This window comes from Cloeon dipterum, chromosome 2 (genome assembly GCF_949628265.1).
Source record: "Cloeon dipterum chromosome 2, ieCloDipt1.1, whole genome shotgun sequence".
In the NCBI taxonomy this organism is placed as follows: domain Eukaryota; kingdom Metazoa; phylum Arthropoda; class Insecta; order Ephemeroptera; family Baetidae; genus Cloeon; species Cloeon dipterum.
The window spans coordinates 36097544-36117967 of NC_088787.1; the positions used below are offsets into that span (position 1 = coordinate 36097544).

Below are 20424 nucleotides of genomic sequence, written 5' to 3' on the forward strand. Positions count from 1 at the left end.
CAACCTTTATTATGAAAATAAAAATATATTTTCATGCGTTGCTGTTCATTCAAACTTCATGCTCGTGTCAAGGGAAATTTATTTTTCTGTTTCTTCTTCCCACGGTCAGACGGCCTTTTTTCTTTTTTTCTCTTGAATCGTGCTCAGTGGGGGTTCCTATTTAGCTCATTGTGAGAAGATCTATTGTCCAGTCGCTTCGTTCAAGCCCAAGGAAAAAGCGCGTCGCATCGGCACGCCTCGATCCTTATTAAAAATGTCTTCCAAGATAAATTTCCAACCGTGAGGCAAACAAAAATTTATTTGTTCTTTTCAAGCCATTTCTTCTTGTACCTGCGTTGCTGTCATTGATATATTGTTGCTCAAGCAGCGGCCGCTTTGCAGTCGCCGCGCTTGCACCTCCTTTGTATTCAACCTGATATTCATTCCCCTGCTGACCTGCTTTAAGGAGAGTATTATATATTATTCTCCTTACACTGCTGCTTGCTGTTTAGGGATCAGGGCCGGGCTGCATAAACCGTAAGCTTGGTTTCTCGATAGCTGACAGTTCAAAGCGACACCCCTCTCGAATAAATCAAAATTAAATGCTAAAATAAAACCATCATTATTTTTTAAGTACTGTAAAAACTTTTCCACCACGGCTGCAGCGACTTGAGCATCAAAGAGGTGTTTTTTGGCGCGAACAAACAGCTGGCCAGATGGCCGGGCGTATGAAATATAAACATAAACTATCTATTACAACGTGGAAAGAACCTCGCAGCGATCCAACCGCCGTATTTTCTGCTGTACACGGCCACCTGAGCGGATCGATTGATTTGTGTTCCCACATTATACCACACATGGACTGGCTTGAGTATTGTGACGGTAAGCAAATATAATCATATTATTTATTCTTGAATTTATATTAACTGCTGGCTGCTGGCTACCAAAGTTAGAGGCTAATTATTTTTCTTATTTTCTCTGTACTCTAATATTTTTGTTCAGTGCCAATTTTCATTCAATTGTTTGCATTAAATATTAATTTCCAAATTGAAAAGGGGGCTGGATAATTTTAACCGCGTGGTTCGCTAATAACAATTTTCATCTCGACAGATTCGCCCATGGACCTTTCCATTAATTCCAAGTCTCTCCTTGACCTTGATGAGCGACCTTCTACTTCTTATGTAGGTATGTAATTTGAGGAATTGACCAGTTGCATAAATCCTTAGTGTTCGAAGCCACCAACAGATGGCGCAACCACAGACTTTCTTCAAAATTTTGTTTTAAGCGGTTCTAAGGAATTTCCGCTGCGATTTCAGACTCAATCTAGCTATTTTGCATTCTTCAATTAATTTGCTTTTTCTGACGTGCTGAAAACCAAAATCGGTTCAGCCATTCGCCGTAGAAACGTTGGAAAAGATTTTTTTATTTCAAAAAATTGTTTTTCACGATTCTACGGCGATTGGCTGAACCGATGTTGGTTTTCAGCACGTCAAAAAAAGCAAATTAATTGAAGAATGCACAGTTGCTAGATTGAGTCTGAAATGGCAGCGGAAGTGTCTTAAAATCGAAAGTCTACGGTGGCGTCATCTGTTGGCGGCTTCGAACATTTAGGGTTTATGCAACTGGTGGATTATCTTCTGGAACAGTCTCAAATCTCGTTTTATTAATTTTCAGTTTGCGAGCAACCCGTTGTCAAGACTGGACCTTCTCAATAAACGGCAGAGAGTGCCTGCGAAGGCATTCTGCATCGACGACCACAACGACGGCCTCGGCCACACCGCCCACGTTGGGTTACTCGCAATCTCGGATATACGTTCCTGGCATGCTGCTGCCCGAGGTGGGCGTGATCGGGGTCATGCCCGACGGAAAACCCTTCACCGAAAGTCGGCAGTACTTTGCTTTGACTGGAAAGGATTTCTTCTGGCGGCCGTACGTACCAAAGATGGAAGCACATTCCTCCTCAAGCGTCTGTCATCAGGAACAAAAAAGGCGCGGCTGCTATCAATTTGGCCGATGCGAGGTCCTATAGTCGGCATAATTATCGACGAGGTTCTCTACACTCGAAAAAACGATCAGGTGCTTAAAATCGACACGTATGAGATTTTATGCAAACAATTGAGGTTTTTGTGAGTTACAAACACTGAGAACTGTTGACCAATCTGCACCACAAATTAATTTTAAATAAACAGCTCGAAATATTCTCGAGCATTATGTAAAAACCAAAAAATTAAAAATTATATCATCACGCATCCCTCAACTCTCCAGCTGTTTACCAACTGCCAAATGATTAAAAATGTTTAAACGTGGCCAATTAATTTTTTTATCGTAAATATACGTGCAAATATAAATAAATATTATAAATTTTTAAATAATATGGAAGAAAACAATGTATTCGTCATCAGAAGTGTCACAGCCACATAATTTAAGGCCGGCAGCTGCAATTAAGAATTTACAAAGAACCTAGAAGTGAAGATTAGCGTCTGATTCATTTTCCTAATATTACCGTGATGAAATTCTGGCAACTTCTAATTGCAGGATAACAGAAGTTCTGATAGAACTTTACAATAAAAATTAAACCACGTCTTTTATTATTTTAATTCTTGAAAAACCCGCGAAAAAAGCGCACAAAAGCCGCGGTTCCATCAAAGCGTCTCTTTCCTGCCAAACTTTGAATCCTCTCTATTGCTCCCCTCCCCTCCATGCCCGCTCAGCATTATCGAGGGTCATCAGTTTGTTTTTTGAGAGTAAAAAGGGTAAATGGTTCTAAAGCCACTCACAGGTTGCAGGTCAAGCGCTGCATCCAGCCCATCCAGGGCCGACAAGCTTGCTCCTCCTTCCTAGATTTTACGTTGGCGGCTTCTGATTGGCCGAGGCTAAAAACGGCGCTTGCCCTGCTCCCAGTGAGTGGTTACAGAACTACTTTGAGTACTTTGAGTTAACGCAGTGCAGTGAGTGGCGCGACATACGACATACGAGAGGGAGAGAGAGGAGAGAAAAGGGACCGGCCGTAACACTGAGCAGTTGAGCACACACTACTCACACGCTCACACTGCTCACAGCTGATCGAGAAAATCAAAACAGAACACGCGGTATTTTTGCCTCTTCAGTTTTTAAGTCATTTTAAACGGCATCTCAGTTCTCAAACTCACTAGTCGTGTATAATCGAGCAGATACTCATTCTTAAACGGAATGAAACTGGGTCATTTTGACTTGTTGCTGCCAAGAATTGATGAATTCTTCAACAGCGGTGAGTTTAATGCAAGATATTTCCATTTTCCCCGTTGTTCAGTGAAACGTGAATTCGTTATTCCAAGAAAGAAAAACGTTAGAATGTAGCTTCTCGAGTAAGCAAGCAATAATCAATAATATTTTAAACTAGAAATAATCAATGCCAGCAATTTTGAAAATTTACACACATTTTTAAAAAAGTTGTGATTCGGCATATCGTTCAGTGGTTGATTGTAAACCAACAAAACAGGATCGAGTTAAGAAAAAATGGGCCCTTATGTCTTTGGTGGATTTTTGAGAGGTTTGGAGTGGAGGTGGCGGCGGCGGGGGCCTACAGTTGCATTGTTGGTTAGAATTTTTAGTGCAAATAGCACCCGAGATAATCGGGGTCAAAGGATGCGTCGCACGAATCTGGGCCCCGCTGGTTGTAGGTAACTTCAAAAGTAGTTTTTCAATATTTATGGACCTAGTGCGAAACTAGAAATATTGCTTTACTATCATAACTTATCGACTGGTTTGTTTTGTTGACACCCTAACTGTAGGTCATGCCGATTTTTATCTAAACTTCTTCAAAACAGAGCTGTTCAATCGTAGTTTTTCTTCACTTTTCTCTCAATTAGTTGTCTAGTACATTTTACTAATCCTTGTCAACTCCCTGATGTAATTTCAGATCTGTAAAATGGCAAGCACAACAATTCAGTCGAACTATGAGAATATCTGGGCCCAAATAGAGCCAGATGTGTTTAAAATTTTACGAACACAAACATTCACGCGCTACAGTTATGAAGATTTAACGAATTCATCCGAGTAAGTATGAATCTGCTTAAAGTGAGCAAAGACGTCGAGATGAAAATTACAAATCTAGACATCTCAATTGCGAAAATTATAATCAAGTTTTAAATTTCCAGCCAGATTATTCCGAGACGACACGACAGTGAGTTCGTAAAATATATTTACGCAAAAGGCGGGAAGCTTTTGGATGCACACGTCATAAATATTATGACATCTCTCTGCAGTCTGCCGAATGATAGTGGCTTGTGCGTTTCAAATTTCAACAAGCAATGGGCCCTTTACGACAATGCCTGCTACAACCTAGCGAAACTTTATGGGTAAAAAATATAATTTAAATTAATATTTCAAGCTTTGTTGTGTCCATTAGGTTCGCTGAAGAGCAAAATTCAATATGTACATGTTGTCCAAAAATTTGGTCCAGGAACATTGTTAAAATTGGTATGGTCAAAATTGTAATTTCTTTTAACAAGTAATCAATTATGTCCAATTAAAGGCATCAGTGCCTGGTACAAAGAAATGCTGAAGACTGGTTTCAAGGAGAAACTGATGAAATCTCTGGTAAATTTGGTTCAAGAATTTAGATGCGGCGTCCGGAAGGAAGAAATGTTTCCTGAAATGTCACAAGCTATTTATCACCTTGCTGTTATTTACCGACCAAACATATTGCACTACTCAGTAGAAATAAGAGTAAGAATGAGCTAGTGTGGTGTTCGATATTTTTCTGACAAGATTTATGCAGGCTTTCCAGGACCTGATGCTAATAGAGTTCTTTCAACCTGTGTACCAAATATACATTGAAGCATTGAACTATCACTCGAAGATGGTCGAGCTGGATGATGAATTGCGCATCGTGGAGAATTTGGTCAAACATTTCAAATTGGATAAAGTGTGGATAAAGGCAGTTTTTACGGAAGAGTATTATTATAACCTTTCAAGCTTTGTCTCTCTAAAAACTTGATATTTTATTTCAGATATGGAAATTGTGTCGTCGGTGTTATTTTGGAAAATGTATTTGAGCCTTTCACACGTACAATACTGGGAAATTTGGACCGACTCTGTGAAGAAGATAGATATGAAGCGCTCTCAAGCTTGTATTTAATCTTCAAGGACGTTAGCGATGGATCTGTTATGACGAGATTGACCTCGAAATTTGATGCCATTGTCAAAAGAGAGGCAAAAGGAATTGCGTCTGAAACTGATGTAAGTACTATATATTAAAGAATAAATGAACGGATTAATTATTTAAACTGTACATAGCAGCAGGTAAAGGACCTCGCAAAACTGTACAGTAAAAGGTTTAAAATGATCAATACCATCTTCAGAGGTGACAGTAAATTCTTAGACCAGCTGAAAAGGACTGTTGCTCCCATATTAAATCAGAAGACTGGTCCGAACTCTCCTTGCAAGTCACCGGAGATGGTAATTTTATTTTATCCAATGCATCATGACTCTAAAACCAACCCTCTATGTACAGTTGGCCAAATTACTTGACAGCCTTATGCGCAACAAGGATCTTCCAGAGAGCGAAATTATGGAAGAATTGGATCGCATCGGCCTGATTTACCAAATACTCTTGGAAAAAGATGTTTTTAAAAGTTTTTACCTTTTGCTGACCGCTAAAAGACTTCACCAGAAGGGTTTTAGGTCATTGAAACTCGAAGAAGGACTTTTGCAACGATTACCAGAGGTAATAATAATGACAACCTAGTTCGTTTTTTGATAATTTTTTATTGTTTATTTTTGTTGCAGTGGGGGATCAGAGACGAAACCTTGAAAAGTATTATCGTGACCATGATCGAAGATGTGCTAACTTCAAATAATGTGCTCGAATATTTCAACAAATTCAAAGGTGATTTTGGCTTTGTATTTACCACCCAAGTCATGAAAGTGAGTCTACTTCTATACTTTAAAAGTAATATAATCTAATTAATTTTCTTCTAGATCCAAACTTGGCCAATCTGTAGCTCTGATAATGCTCAAATCGTACTCTCCAGCGAGTTAAAAGCTATATTGGAAATTTACGAAAACAATCATAGGCTATTCTTCAACAATCGGAAGCTGGTCTGGAATTATCTACACAGCACAAGTACGTTTCGAATCGTAAAAGAAAAGAATTATGCAATAATATCTATATTCCTACATCAGGTGAAATCCAAATCAACTATTCAAACAAGCCCTATCTGCTCTCCTTGAATACATATCAAATGGCAATCATGCTTCTTTTCGAGAAAAATAACCACCTCGGCTTCATGAACATCAAAGAGACTCTCGCAATTCCTGAAGAAACACTCGTTGATCAGCTTGCTTGCCTGGTGGAAAGCAAACTCCTCATCGCTCACCCAATGGTAAAGATACTACCGACGATTTAGTAATTTCTAATTTTTTAAATGGCATATTTAATTTCGTAGGTGTTTACTGCTACTTGCCAAATATCACTGAATTTTGAGTTCAGAAATGGAAAGACCAGAGTTGAAATTCCAAGCATTCCAGCACATCGCGAAGCGTTTTTAGAAAAGACTGAAGATTTGTGGAATGTCCACCGTCAGAGGCATTACATCGTGAAGGCTGCAATCGTTAGATTCGCGAAGCGTCACTCGCCAATAAGCCACGATCATCTGCTCTCCGGGGTAATACTTTAAAAAATTATATCATGGTGTATTCTAATAAATTCCTATTTTCATAGGTGCGGAAAATGCTGGAGGATAAATTTGAGCTTGAAATTCCGTTGTTTGAAAATGCTATCGCCAAGCTAATTGATCTGGATTATTTACAAAACGGCCCTGGTGCTTCAAATGTGTACAGATACTTCGTTCCCTAATTCGTTTCTCAAAAAGCCAGGAACACAACTGACACCCTTTAGAAGGGTATGAACTTATTCAAGATGACCGTCAAGAACTTAAATTTTCGTTCAAATTTCGCTTTTAAGAAATTTCTAAATATTTGCAGCAGTACATATTTCAAGAGTTTAAGACAAAAACTATTGCAGATTTGTCAGAGTTTTTCATTGGTCGCCATTTTTGGTACTTGAAAGTTTACCAAAAACTCTTAATCAGAATAGTCGATAGATGAAATTTTGTAAGGAAAAATAACTAACATGCTTAGAATTGTCTGGTGTGGAGCATAATTATATCAAAAAGCTTCGCATCAATTTTCGTCACCAACTCAACATTATAAATCGTTCAATTTTATAGAAATCAGGGCCCCAGAGGCTGTGCACGAAAATAGTGTCAGCTCTTTGGTAATGGAGATCAGCCATAGTGCGAGAGCAAGGAATTTGCTCAGGAACTGAGGATCAGCAGCGTATCCAGAGGAAATTTCCCCTCAAAACCTGACCATGCCTGTCGATCCACAAGCTTTCCAACCCTACTCCGGTTTGTTCTCATAATTTCATTTGTATGTTCAGCCTACAAAAATAAAAATAATATCCAACAGCTGATAATAAATAATAGAAGGTGCATTTTATTTCCTTTGACGGAACTCTATAGATCTGATCTCTTGGAACTGTTTGAGGAGACAATATTCAATATATAGAGAATATACATATAATACCTCTATATAAACTACAAAGAAATAGACTGAATGCTCGGCACCGCACTATTTGGACATTTATTGCATATTTAATTGGACGGTCCTACTGAGATAGCTCATCTTAATATTTGACCTATTTAAAAAAATGAGAAATAATCTTTCATATATTTTTCCCATCTTAAAACTACTAATAATGAATTTAATTTGTGTGGGAATTGTTCTTGGGTTCTTGGCGAGTTATTTTCAAACCATAAAAATGATGAATCTGAATCTGAATCTGAATCTGATACTTATGGCTATAATGATCTAAAACATAAGTCACAACCATGACCACAGATTTTATAGAGACCGAAAAATAATTCGCGATCTAAAAGTGTTGGAAAAGTTGCGACAGTGACAGTAGTGACATCTGCCATTAAACAGCAAGAGCAGAGAATTACAAGAAGTCGACGCAGTCGCGTGACTCAATTCTACGATCTGATTGGCCAAGAGGATCCGCGCGTCTCTTGCTGCTCTCTTTGAATAGTGCGCGCCTAGTCTAAGCCAACCAGATGGCGGGATTGAGTCACGTGACTGCTCCAACCTTTAACTGCGTGCTTTGCTTGAATAACTTCCTAACAGCTGGCTTCCATGCGTCACGCGTCACATACAGGACCATAAAAACCGCGTAAAGGAGGTCAATTTTGTTTAGATTTTACGTCTTCAAGGCTACAAGCCCAAAGCTGAACGGCTGAGAGCATTTAAAATTGGCGAAAAACCCGTTTTTGGGAAAGATTCTCTTGGATAATAGGGAATCGCTTGAGGAGTCAAGAGATGCAGCCGAGAGAAGGAAAAACACCCATTCAAAAGCCGCTGTGCAGAGCAGACTGTGCGAGTGTCCAACGTCGGACGGTCACGTCCTCGCGTCGCAGGTGGGCAGGATCAAGCTGAGGAAATGGGCCATGGAGGTCATGAACCTGACGGAAGAAGACGAAAACTTGCCGGAAGTGGTCGAAGAAGACGCTTTGATCTGCTATTTTTGCATCTGGCAGGCAGAGTATGTTATTTCACTATCTAAAACATTTATTTTTATTTTGATGCGTGTTTTTGTAGGTTTGGGGACGAGTCTGGAGACGAGTCTGTTGCTTGGTGGCCGAAAAATCTTGATTTGGAAGAAAACGCTACGATTCTTCGGGAGAATTATTCAGGTACTTGCGTAATTTTATTAAAAATATTAAATACCTTTTTTCTATCGTTTAAATTGTACAGTTGGAGAAGTAGAACAATGTTGGGTGCAGTTGGAAGAGATTGATCTGGCCAAATACGAAAAGGAAATCCCTAAGAAGAGGAATCGCAGTGGAGTGTGTTTTTACTGCGGAAACAGTTACAACCGACTGATGCAGCACGTCAGACAGATGCACAAAGAAGCCATCAAATGTTGTGTTCGGGGCTGCGCGACTTTACTTTCACGCCAAGGAGGAAAAAGAGCAGCACATGCAGCAGGTTTTACACGAGAAACGTTCCAAACCACGCCGGGAAAGCAGGAAAATTCTTTGTAAATATTGTGAAAAAGGCAAATTGTACTCCACAGTGGAATTGTGGAGGCGGCATATGGATTGCAAGCATCCAGAACTTCCGGTGGCGTGCATGCGTGTAGGCTGCTAAGAGTGCAAAGAGTACTTCAAATCCAAGTCTGAAATGAGCCTCCACCTCAACTCAGCGCACCTTTCCAAGTGCAAGCAATGCGAATATTTCACCACGTGGAAGTCACTGTTTAAACGACACACAGGGATGAAGCACATGCCAAAGATCTTCAAATGTGACGATTGTGACGCAAAATTTGGCTCGAAACGACTGCTTGAAGAACACTCTATCAAATGTCACACGTTCGATAAGTGCGAATCTTGTGGCCAGGACGTGGCTCCCGCATGCAAGTCACGCCACGGAAAGCCATAGTTTTGCTCCAAATGCCAAATCTGTGATTTTTTACTTCGACCATTGCGACCATTCTACATTTGACAAGAGAAAATTGTCGGTGCACATTCAACGCAAACATTACCAAAGACGGTTAGGTGTGAAGAGTGCAATAAATTGTTTGCCTCAGAATCAATTCTCAATGATCACAAGTACAAGTCGCACTCACTTCTTCGCTGCGCTGAGTGTGCTCAGGAATTAAGCCGTAGTAAGTTGTCATATCACCAGACCGTCAAGACTTGCCGCCGCTGCGAGTGCAAGTTCAAGTGCCAAGGACTTCTTGACAAGCATAAGAAGAGCTGTGTGCTGACCATTAGTAATGATTACATTTGTGACAAGTGCCCGAAAACTTATAGTCACAAGATACGTTTGTTTTATCATATTGTATCGAAGCACATTGAAAAATAAATTTTGCCAAACTGACAATAAACAGCTGTATTCTGAAAATTTGTTGCGAATTTTTTTTACGACCCTCTAGAATAAAGTTCTTTTTTCGAGTATTTTGCTTCACTTTCAGTTTAGGATGCTGTTTTATGTAATTTTAATTATAATTTCTAGGGTTGTGCAAAACCGATTATCGACTATTTTTTCTTTTGCCTCTATGATATCGGCCTTGTCGGGACTATCAAATGAGTACGAATCATCAATTTTTAAGCATTTTGACAGATTTTAAAAGTCAATTATTTTCGATTTTTTCGTCCAAACCGACTATTTTTCGTTCATCTCCGGTACAAAAGCGATTATTGTCTGATTCCTTAAAAAGGGGTTATTTTCCATTATGTTTTGCCGAGAACCGCGCAATACACGAACGTTCAACAATGTTTTAAGCAGCAGAGAGGTTGCCAAAGCAAATTTTTTAAAGGAATCTTAGAAAACAGATAATTTTTAAACAATTAATTATTAAAATATAATTGCTTTTATAGCTTAATTTTTAATATTAAAGGTTTTTATCTTTAAACAGGAATGTTACGTGAGCAATGATTGATTTAGAATGTATCCATTTGTAATGATTGCATGAGGTAAACAGGCACTGAAAGTTGTTGTTAGTTATAGAATAGCTCTACAGCAAAAGAGAGAAAATCCATTTTAACTTCACCTGAAATTTGTAAAAAGCTTGAATTTCCCAGGTTGTCGTTTAAATTTGCGAGAAAATCAGCTATTAAGCTATCATTACACACCAGTAATTGGACAGATCACGACAAAAGGATCAAAATTGAGCGAAAATTTAATCTGATTTTTGGATAAATTTGGTAAAAATTGAACTTTAACTGTTTGACAGACCTGATTTTATTATTGCTCATTTTAGAATTTAACTGTTGCTTAGCTAAAAAAATAAACATAAAGAACAACTTGCTAAAGCCAACAATGCAAAAATATATTTAATCTTTGTCGGTCTTTTAAGTTCTACTTTTTAACTTTTCACTCAATCAATGCTTTTTATAATGTACATATTTGACCTATGACCGCGACTTGGATTAAATTTTAGCTGTCTAAAATTCCTAAACTAAACATGTTTCAAACATTCCACAAGAGCTAAGATTGTTATACAAATTAAAATTGGTTTTTGGCAAAATTTTATAAATTTTGATATTCTTAACCAACCTGTTTTTATTAAAAAAATTGTTTGTTTAAAGTAAAGAAGAGGATTAAACACTACACCGATTAAATATTGATTTTTTTGCCTATAGGAACAGGAAACCACATAAAAAACGATTATTTGATAGACTATTTGCCTAGAAACCGATTATAAAACCGATTATCTGCCACTAAATATCCGACCATAATAATCGATTATTTCTTTGCCAAATCGACTATTTTTGCACATCCCTTATAATTTTTTTCAATCTAATACATTTCAATATTAAATATTTCTAAATTTAAAGATTATTTGGATTATCTATATTTTAAATATGGAGCAATTCACAAAAATGATTATAAAAATAAAAGGTCTCGCGATTCGCCAAAAGATTTTAACTCTCATATCCATCTGGGACCGGATTCACGCGAAGTGCAGAAACGACGCAAATAATCGAAATATTGCAGAATAAACCCCGCAAAAAATGCGAGATATGCAGCGTTTTAAACCTAAATATGAGTTTTGAATTTGGGTTAAGCGCGGTCTTGAATAGCACTGCAAGCCAGCCGAGCCAAAATTTTGCTGGAAAGCCGTCGACGTCTGTATTCACGGCACGGAACTCCAAAACAAAAGCCTTCGATCAAAATGTGGGTGGAAAAGATATTATCTCCTTTTGACAGATTGATGTGGTACCAAAAATATTCCTGCTGTTGAATATATTACCACGTACCGGCGCCGGCGCAAAACGAAATATACATAAATCAGATAATTATTAAATTCTCAGGAGTACGCCAATCAGATTGCAGCAATCAAAGCGCGCTGAACGCTGATTGGTTGCCTCCATAAACATGAGGGAGTAAAGATAAGGAGTTAATGACATAACTAAAACCTTTTCGTATTTAAGTATACGTCTAAAGCGTTTTGAGAACATTATCAAACTGAAGTAGCAAGAATTCAATTAAAAGGGTATGCAAACAGATCAATTAAAAAAGTGGGAGAGTATAAAATATTGACACCACCTCCAAGTTTCCTTCTCCTTGTCGCACACCTCACTCCGAATCGGGGCGGAGTTGTTGATGTTGATAGCAGCTGTTTTGGTCGGATTATACTTACGTGGTTGCGGCCAGCTGTCGGAGCTTTTAGCCACGCCCACGCCTGCGCTGAAATCGTGGCAACATTGCAGTGTGAAACTTAACGTTCACCTAGTTGTGCAGTTGGTCGCGAGAGAGCAGGTCGCGCGCAATAACGTGGGTCGCACGTGTGAATGAACAAAAAGGCGAAACAATCATCATGGCAGGATCCAGCACAGGTAATTTACTGAGCACTTGATTGTGAGCTGAAATAAAAAGTAATAAACATTGCAGGCGGGATCAGTCATAGTGACATGCAGGTGGTGCTAGTCGCCTCGTGGCTTTCGCGCCGACCGCTGGAAGATAGGCGTGGAGGCGAGCAATTCAATATCAGCCAATCGCAGAGCTGGGACGCCCGGCAGGTGCAAAGTGCGAGGAGCGTAGAGAGGCGAGCTGGGTTGCTGCTAAGGGGAGTACTCATTCCACCAATAGCAGGATGAAGTTCTTAGCTCCTTTGCGCACTCTACTCTCGCCGGCGTGCTTAACTCCGCTCAGCTGCAGCGATGACAACAAGCTTCCGCTGCGATTATTCTCAGTGTAGGGCCCCTTTTGGGCCGGGTTTTCTCTCAGAAAAGGGTCTCGACTGAAGGTAAGACATAGGAAAACGCACTGTTTCGCTAATAAGCCGTCTGGCAAGTTTATTTATCTCCATCTGACAGTATAGAAATTGTGTGGATTCGGATTGTATATGTGTTGTTTATGTTCTGCAGCGTGTTATGTGTGTCGACTCCGCTGCCATATTGCTTCGCTCTCCCACGTGGATCTCGCGCCACTCGCTGGAAAAGTGGAGCGGAGAGAGGCAACAAAAGACTATAACCAATCGCCGGCCGGCTGAGAAGGCGTTCGAAGATGCGAGCTAGGGCGTATAGAAACGAGCTGTCTCGAAGCAAAGGCGAGTACTTATTCAGCCAATAGCCTCGCAGTAGTGTTAGCTCCTTTGCTCACACCACAGTTGCCTATGGCGTCGTTTCGTTCAGCTGGCCGGAGCACAACAATTGCAGAAGGTCTCTTTGGATAGTTAGAAATTCTATAATTCGGGTGATTCGTGGTCAAGAGGTGAGTCGCTGGCGGCAGAGCCGCACTAAAACCCAATAATTCCGCTATTAGCCGTTAGGCGATTTTATTTGTTCGGTCTGTCTGACAAGTCGTGGTTTTCTCGTCGCGCTAATGTCTGTGTGTTTGTGTATGTTTCAGCGACAGTGTGTTTTGTGCTGATTGCCGTTCTTATCTGCTGGTGGATAGCGGCCGCGCGTCTGCTACTTGGGCCGAGGGGTGATCCTACAACAGACCGAAGAAATGAGGTGAGTGACGGATTTATTGTGCCTTCAGATTGTGAGTCTATTAGGGATCAGCCGAGTACTAGGCTGGTCGTAAATAGAGTCGCTTACCTGAGTTAGGTGCTCTAATCTTTTCTCTCTGCTTTCCAGGTCGTAGGCTACGTCAAGGGTTGGTCCGTCCTCGAGCACTCCTGCGAACAAAATAAACTCGGGTGATCAGGCCGTTCTAAATTGCCGGGGAGGTTAACACTCACAGGTAAGGACTGACGTAGGGGTGTTCCCTCCTCACTGAAGCTAGTTTTCTTCCTAGGGCTGCCTGCCACAGTCGGTCGCCTTACAGGTCACTCCCGGCTGGGGGGGGGGGGGGCTACACCGAAGGAAGGACTTCTCAACAGATCTCCTGTGGAAAGAGAGCAGAGAATCAACGAGGGGCCCAGCGCTACTCGAAGCGGTCGCACCTATTGCTGATGGAAGATCTGGCGGAGCCTGGCGATCAGGTAAGGGGTCCTATGCCAAGTGGTCCGTCTGGTGAAGGTCCAATTTCCTTTCCAGGTGGGCAGCTACCTCTTGAAGGAGATGACAGCTCGTTCTGCCTCGAGTGAAGTGCTGCTGGCCTTTATATACCCTTCGCTGACTGCCGCCCCTCAAGCGTCGTGCGGTCGCCCTGGCAGGGAGAAGTGGAGGGTGGAATCCTGCTGCAGTGGCGACCTTCTCCTTCATCAGGTGAGCACCTGAGTTAAGAGGGGCGGGAGCGGGGAGGTCTCGGCTGGCAGCCGTGTGACCACGTGCCTTCCCAGCCAGACCGAGCTAGCAAAATCGCGTTCCGACTAAGTGCGGTGAATTTATATCTGATTCTCTTTATATTTAAGTGCCTTAATTTTTTTTAAATATTTACGTTATTCTATTATTAATTTTTAAACTGGATGGGCTGGGATGATTATCAGTGGACAATTATTTTGTCTCACTTGGGGAGTAAATATGTATTAAGTTCTAATAATAACCATTGAACTGAACTAATTAATAAAAAGGGGAGATATAAAATTTGACTAAAATTATTCACAAGGGCACTGCGTTTATGGGCTTTATTAATATTAATGCCATCCAGCTAATACAATAAACTTTGCAGGTCTGGAAGGTCTGGAAGTTCTGCGTCTTGGTCATCCCTAGGTCTCCTCGTTGTTACCGGCAGCTCGTCGGGTATTATTTAAATTAACAAAATTTGTTAATCGGACTCGCCCCGGACCAATATGATGCTTGCGGGTCAGGGGCTCCTGGACGGCAGGTCTCCAACTCCACCTGCTCGAAGGCCGCGGTTCCCTAAAACAGGAGGAATTGGAGCGAATTAGCGGAAGAGCACGTTTTAGGTGAGTTTAGTCTATAGAAGGCCAGTCTCACTGGCCAAAAAATAGAAGATCTCTACCTAGTCTAATGCTGGTTTCCTCTGGTCTTCTTTGGGCGTAGGCTGCGCCGTTTCCGGTCTACCCGAGCGCCTCCTGTGAACAAAGGAAAGGGGGATCAGTCCTTTTCTTGGACTCCGGAGAAGGGATTTCCCTAGTACAGGTAAGATTTGGCACAGTAGTTGTCCCTCCTCGACTGAAGTTGCGAATCCTCTCTAGCAGCCGCGTGCTCCTGGTAGGCGCCTGCTGGCCTCCTGACCAAGATGGCCTGCTGCGAGGGGTTCGTCGTCTCCAGAGTTTCCTGAAAAGACGCAGAGTTTAGACGAGAACTGCCGGCTACCCTTATCTACCTTACCTGGACAGGACTTGGAGACAGCTTGGCCTGGCGATCAGGAAGTGTCCTATGCCAAGTCAAGGATTAGGTGAGTGTCCTCTTCCTTGGGGCAAGGTAGCTCTGAGGTCTATGGTAGACAGCTCGCTTTCTGCCCCGAGTTGTAGGCTGCCTGCGCTTATATTAGGCTGCACCTCCTTCGGTCGCTGCTGGGAGAATGGAGGGTGGGTTTTCCTTCAGTGGCGACCCTCCCCTACTCAGGGAAAGCCCTGAGTTAGGTGAGGGTGAGTGGGGAGGGGGCGTGGTAAGCCAGGCAGGGTACAAAGTTAATCTCTAATCGTCAGACTTTAATAAGCAAATTTACGTTAGGCCTCAGCGCAAATAAATTGGATTTAAAGAGTTTAAATAACAGAAACATTATGTATTTAATTACTGGAAATTTTCTGGATGGGCCAGTGGTTGGATTGTTTAATGATAAAATATATAATAAAATCCTGGCAATAAAAAAAACTATCGTGCTATTTCCTTTTCCCATCCAGTCAATAATATTCTGATCAAATTTTAATTTGTGTTTTGAAGGTCTGAAGTTCTCTGCTGTTCCTGTCCCGCTCTCCGGTGACCTCCGACGGCTGGTTCATTGAGGACGTTTTTCTGGGCCGGAGTTGTGACCAGCTGGTCCCACCATCAGTGGAAAAGAAATTGAAGATTAGTGTTACATTAGCCAAACGTTGTTTTCTTGGGGGAATTGACGGAATCACACGTTGATTAATAATGGCGATGAGACCGTAATGTATGAAGAACTTGCTAAAGGAGCCAATTTGTGCAAGGAAGATGTGAAAGGACTGTCCCTGGACGAAGCAGTTCATTCAGCAGTGAAATACATCCTCAGTAAGTACATAACCACATTACTCAGAATTTTGTATATTATTTGCACTGCTAAAAGTCAAGATACTGGATACGAAAAAATGTAGACATAAGACTTTAGGTAGTATGTCAAGAAATTAGCAAAATCAAAAAATTATGTAATTTATGATCTCGTTTTTCAATAACAATACTAGGATTGTAAAAAGTATTGAGAAACGCATATTTATATTATTAATCTGTTGCTTTTCTATCCCTCCTGAGAGGTTTCCTAAATCATCTGACTCTGTTAAGTACTTAAAATTCTATGTTCGCGATTTGCGATGTCATCAGGCAAATACAATTTTATTGCAAAATGAGAGCAGCAAAGCAATATAATAGGAAAAATTTTCACTAGTAAAGAATATACTGCAAATTAGTTTGGGGAAGGAGATGAAATTTCAGCTACGGCACTGGGTTGTCCTAATAAATAATGAATGATATTTTGAAAAAAATACTGGTTCTTTTCAAACTTGAATTCATTCATGAATTTTCGACATCTAGCTAAACAATGGTTCGACGTGTTTAAGGATATTGAGGCAGTCCGCAGTTTCCAGCCTGGCCAAATGAATATGCTCTCTTTGAAGCAAGTTATCTTGCAGGCCAAGGCAAAGAGACCCAAGAAGAAGAAAAAAAGGAAACAGCTGTTGCAGGTATACTGAAAAATAAATGAAAATTCATAAAATAACACAAACGACTAGGAGTAACAGGTCAAAGCTGTGAAGAACTTTATAAAGAAGAACAATATCTTAAGCAATTCAAAATAGGAAGTATTCTTCGTTTGGATGCCTTGGACGAAGACGATAGATCTCGACAGATGCTGAAAAATGGTAATGTTAATGGATGAAAATGTTCAAATTATAATAGTAAATCAAATTTTTTAGGACTGAGTGTCCATCAAGGATTGAAAGGTGTCAAAAGTAATATTTTTGTAGTCTAAACTACGGATATTCTAGAAAATTGAAACAAATTTCTTTCCATGTACACGTAGAATTCCCACCCCCATTGACTGAGGTCGACTCTGAGGAAGACCTTCCTTCAAAAATGGACCACTCATTAGCCAGTACCAGCAAGGTCCACAACAAAGGTAAGCTAGATGGGCACGCGCGTCAAGCGCCCATACGCACCCGTCATGCACCCAATAGTACGCGTCATGCACCCAATAGTACACGTCATGCACCCAATAGTACGCGTCATGCACACTGAAGACCGCGTCATACAGCAATCCTGCATGATGCACTAAGGTGGCTGCTGCATGACGCGTACTATTGGGTGCATGACGCGTGCATTTGAGCGCAATTGAGCTGTACGCAGTTCTAGCATCGCTACTCTTACATTTGTGATATTATTTTTTAACAATTTTTTTTCATTTCAGCTTGTACGGAAGCCAAGAAGAAAGGCATCAAGGACCTTGGGGAAGAGCAGGAAAAGGCGAATGCGTTGAAACCCAGCAAACCCATGGAATCAAGGGCCAGCACCAGCCAGGTGCAGAACAAAGGTAAGCCAGATGGGCACGCGCGTCATGCGCCCATACGTACTCGTCATGCACCCAATAGTACGCGTCATGCGCACTGAAGGCCGCGTCATGCAGCAATCCTGCATGATGCGCTAAGGTGGCTGCTGCATGACGCGTACTACTGGATGCATGACGCGGCCTTCAGTGTGCATGACGCATCAAATGAACGCGTCACGCACCCAAATGTACGCGTCATGCACCAAAAAAGTACGCGTCATGCGCCCAAATGCACTCGTCATGCATCCAGTAGTACGCGTCATGCACCCAACAGTACGCGTCATGCACACTTAAGGCCGCGACATGCAGCAGCCACCTACACGCATCATGCAGGACTGCTGCATGACGCCTTATTAAGTGTGCATGACGGGTACTGTTGGGTGCATGACGCGTACTACTGGATGCATGGCGCATCAAATGAACGAGTCACGCACCCAAATGTACGCGTCATGCACCAAAAAGTACGCGTCATGCACCCAAATGTACGCGTCATGCACCAGAATTTCGCGTCATGCACCCAAATGTACGCGTCATGCACCAGAATATCGCGTCATGCACCTGTGGGTGCTCGAATAAGCAGGCTGCGTTTTATAGTCAAACACCTCAACTATTCCTTGTATGTGTGCTTTTATTTGCCAAGTAGCAACGAAGTGGAGTCTGAACTGGAAAATAACATGCATACAATCAATTTTTGGAATTCCACATTTTTCAGGCAAAGTAATTTTACAATAATTGAAATACATTAAAATGCAGTAAAGCACACGTTAAGAATAAAGTATCAATCAAAATAATCATCTTAAAACAAGAACAAATTATTCTGCTAACCCCTATACGGTTTCAATCGCAATTTTTATATCAGCAAACGCTTAACGTGCCCTCGGCCAACAGCTTTACATACACGAGTGGTGCAAGAGCTGGAAAGGGGCATTATGACTTATAAGAATTCATCACAACACTAATTTTTAGCACAGTCAAAAAACACTTTCACTAATGAAATAAAATACTTCAAGCGTGAGATTGCTTAGCTGTCTAGCCTATACACTCGTGTCGCATCGGCTGCTGCAGGGCTTGTGAATACGATAGCCGCTGCAGCGGTGAGTGGGGGTCAAAAGTTACCTGTCGTACAGGTGACGTGCGCCGACAGGCAGTCCCCATACACCCAACAGTACCCGTCATGCACACCAAAAGCAACGTCATGCAGGACACTGCTGCATGACGCTTATTAGAGGGTGCTCGACGAGTCGTGATTTTGGGCAAAGAAATTAAGTAATTCCGAAGAAACATGAAAATTTAAGAACGATAAAAAATAAAACCATGAAGACTTCTAATTGGACATTTTCGGAAGGGATCTGTGAATTGTCTCATTAAAATTCATCTGTTTACAGTATCCTGTCAATAAATAAATTTGACTTGAAGAATTTTTCACCACTTGTTTATTGCTCATTTGCAAACTTTTCATTTAAGTTTCTGTAGGTTTTTTTGTCATGTAAGTTTGTTTCTGACAACCAATTTGGCAGCAGAAGAAAGTCACCTTGAGTCCTGAACTAGCACTGACAGACCCGACACTATTGAGGTAGTATTCAACAAGCTTGAATCCTCCAAGCTTGAAATTCAAGCCATAGGTCAACTAGAGACCTCCAACTAGCCTCTCTAGCAGCTGGCACCCATCGCCATCAAGTTTGTATTTTGGGTTGTAAAAGTGCAACGTTTGTTCACAAATATTGACCACCAACACGGAGTATGCGTCCTTATGAATTTTGAATGGTACAATGAGGTGGTTAATATCTTGTGGCAGTTCTGCATCTTGCTTCTCCTTGGGCCTAATCAAGAGTTTGGCTGCCAAGTCACTGTCGACTATGTAAGCTTCATCACTGACCTTCTCGATGAGCGGCTTCACAAGTTTGGCAGGTACCTCATTCTCTATGTCCGAAGCAGAATATTTTTCAAACAGCTGCTCACTTGACTGTTCTTCATCAACTTGCTCCTCAAGTGCCTCAATATCAACCACATCTCCATACATTTGAACCCTGAAAAAAGTTATTTACTTCATTTATATTTGTACTAACCACAACTATCTTGCAATGGCAAATTTAAACATTTTACGTGACCAATAACAAATTGTATTTCTTCTACTAATTTTTTTTTTAAATTCAATTGAAATACTGAATTGCCCGTATATACACATTTGCCTAATATGTATTTCAATTATAATATGTTATTACACTCACCATTCTTCTTTGTGCGACTCTTTGCAGTGTTTTACCATGTTGAGGCACCCATTCAACTTCATCTCACAGTGAGCGTGAGCACACTTCATCTTGTTGGTCAACTTGTGATCCTCCAGCTCGCTTTCGCTCCTTAGCTTTAGATTCGTGAGGCAATTGATGCAGTCAAATCTTACATAATAATAAAATTGGAAATAGATTATAAGAGTTTTAATGAATATTATATTTTTGTTACCTATTCTGCGGCTGCAGATCCTTGCAGCGATATCTGTGCGCCCTGAGCCGAGCTCCAACACGCAGGGGATAGGGGATTCTCAGCCATGTCAGTGACATATGAGCATCCGTTGCAACCAACTTTCGTAGACAACATTTTCACACAGGTAACTGAATAAGAAACACAACAATAAATTATTTACAAACAGTTTGATTGTTTACATTTATATTTGAGCTCAAGAATTGATCCTTTACATTCTGAATGTCGCATTTAATATGGCGCCTAATTACATAATTCTTGTATCGTGAATTATTCATATTGAATGACTGAAAATGATATTGAATTGACTTTGACATGATCATTGAATGTTTGTTTAACAAT

At 40.9% G+C, this 20424-nt stretch overlaps 1 protein-coding gene and 1 long non-coding RNA gene across 2 annotated transcripts; both read left to right on the forward strand.

Annotated features, from left to right (window-relative positions):
- Positions 1-836: 836 nt before the first annotated feature.
- LOC135937596 (cullin-2-like) lies at positions 837-6368 on the forward strand. Its single transcript, XM_065480753.1, has 11 exons — positions 837-861; positions 1090-1160; positions 1654-1816; positions 4493-4557; positions 4739-4914; positions 4971-5199; positions 5257-5418; positions 5474-5686; positions 5749-5886; positions 5941-6085; positions 6145-6368. Exons 1-11 carry the CDS (start codon positions 837-839, stop codon positions 6366-6368), a joined length of 1611 nt encoding a protein of 536 aa, XP_065336825.1.
- A 6793-nt stretch (positions 6369-13161) lies between these two features.
- On the forward strand, positions 13162-14145 carry LOC135935085 (uncharacterized). The gene is made up of 5 exons (XR_010574175.1): positions 13162-13242; positions 13381-13487; positions 13614-13719; positions 13774-13960; positions 14016-14145. It is a non-coding gene; the product is annotated as an uncharacterized LOC135935085 (long non-coding RNA).
- Positions 14146-20424: the final 6279 nt, after the last annotated feature.

Excerpts from the sequence above, each read along its gene's own strand:
- LOC135937596 (XM_065480753.1), top strand. The coding sequence starts at position 837 with ATGGACTGGCTTGAGTATTGTGACG. Across the intron at positions 862-1,089 it reads CTGGCTTGAGTATTGTGACG|ATTCGCCCATGGACCTTTCC; the intron begins GTAAGCAAATAT and ends TCATCTCGACAG. Across the intron at positions 4,915-4,970 it reads AAGGCAGTTTTTACGGAAGA|ATATGGAAATTGTGTCGTCG; the intron begins GTATTATTATAA and ends ATTTTATTTCAG.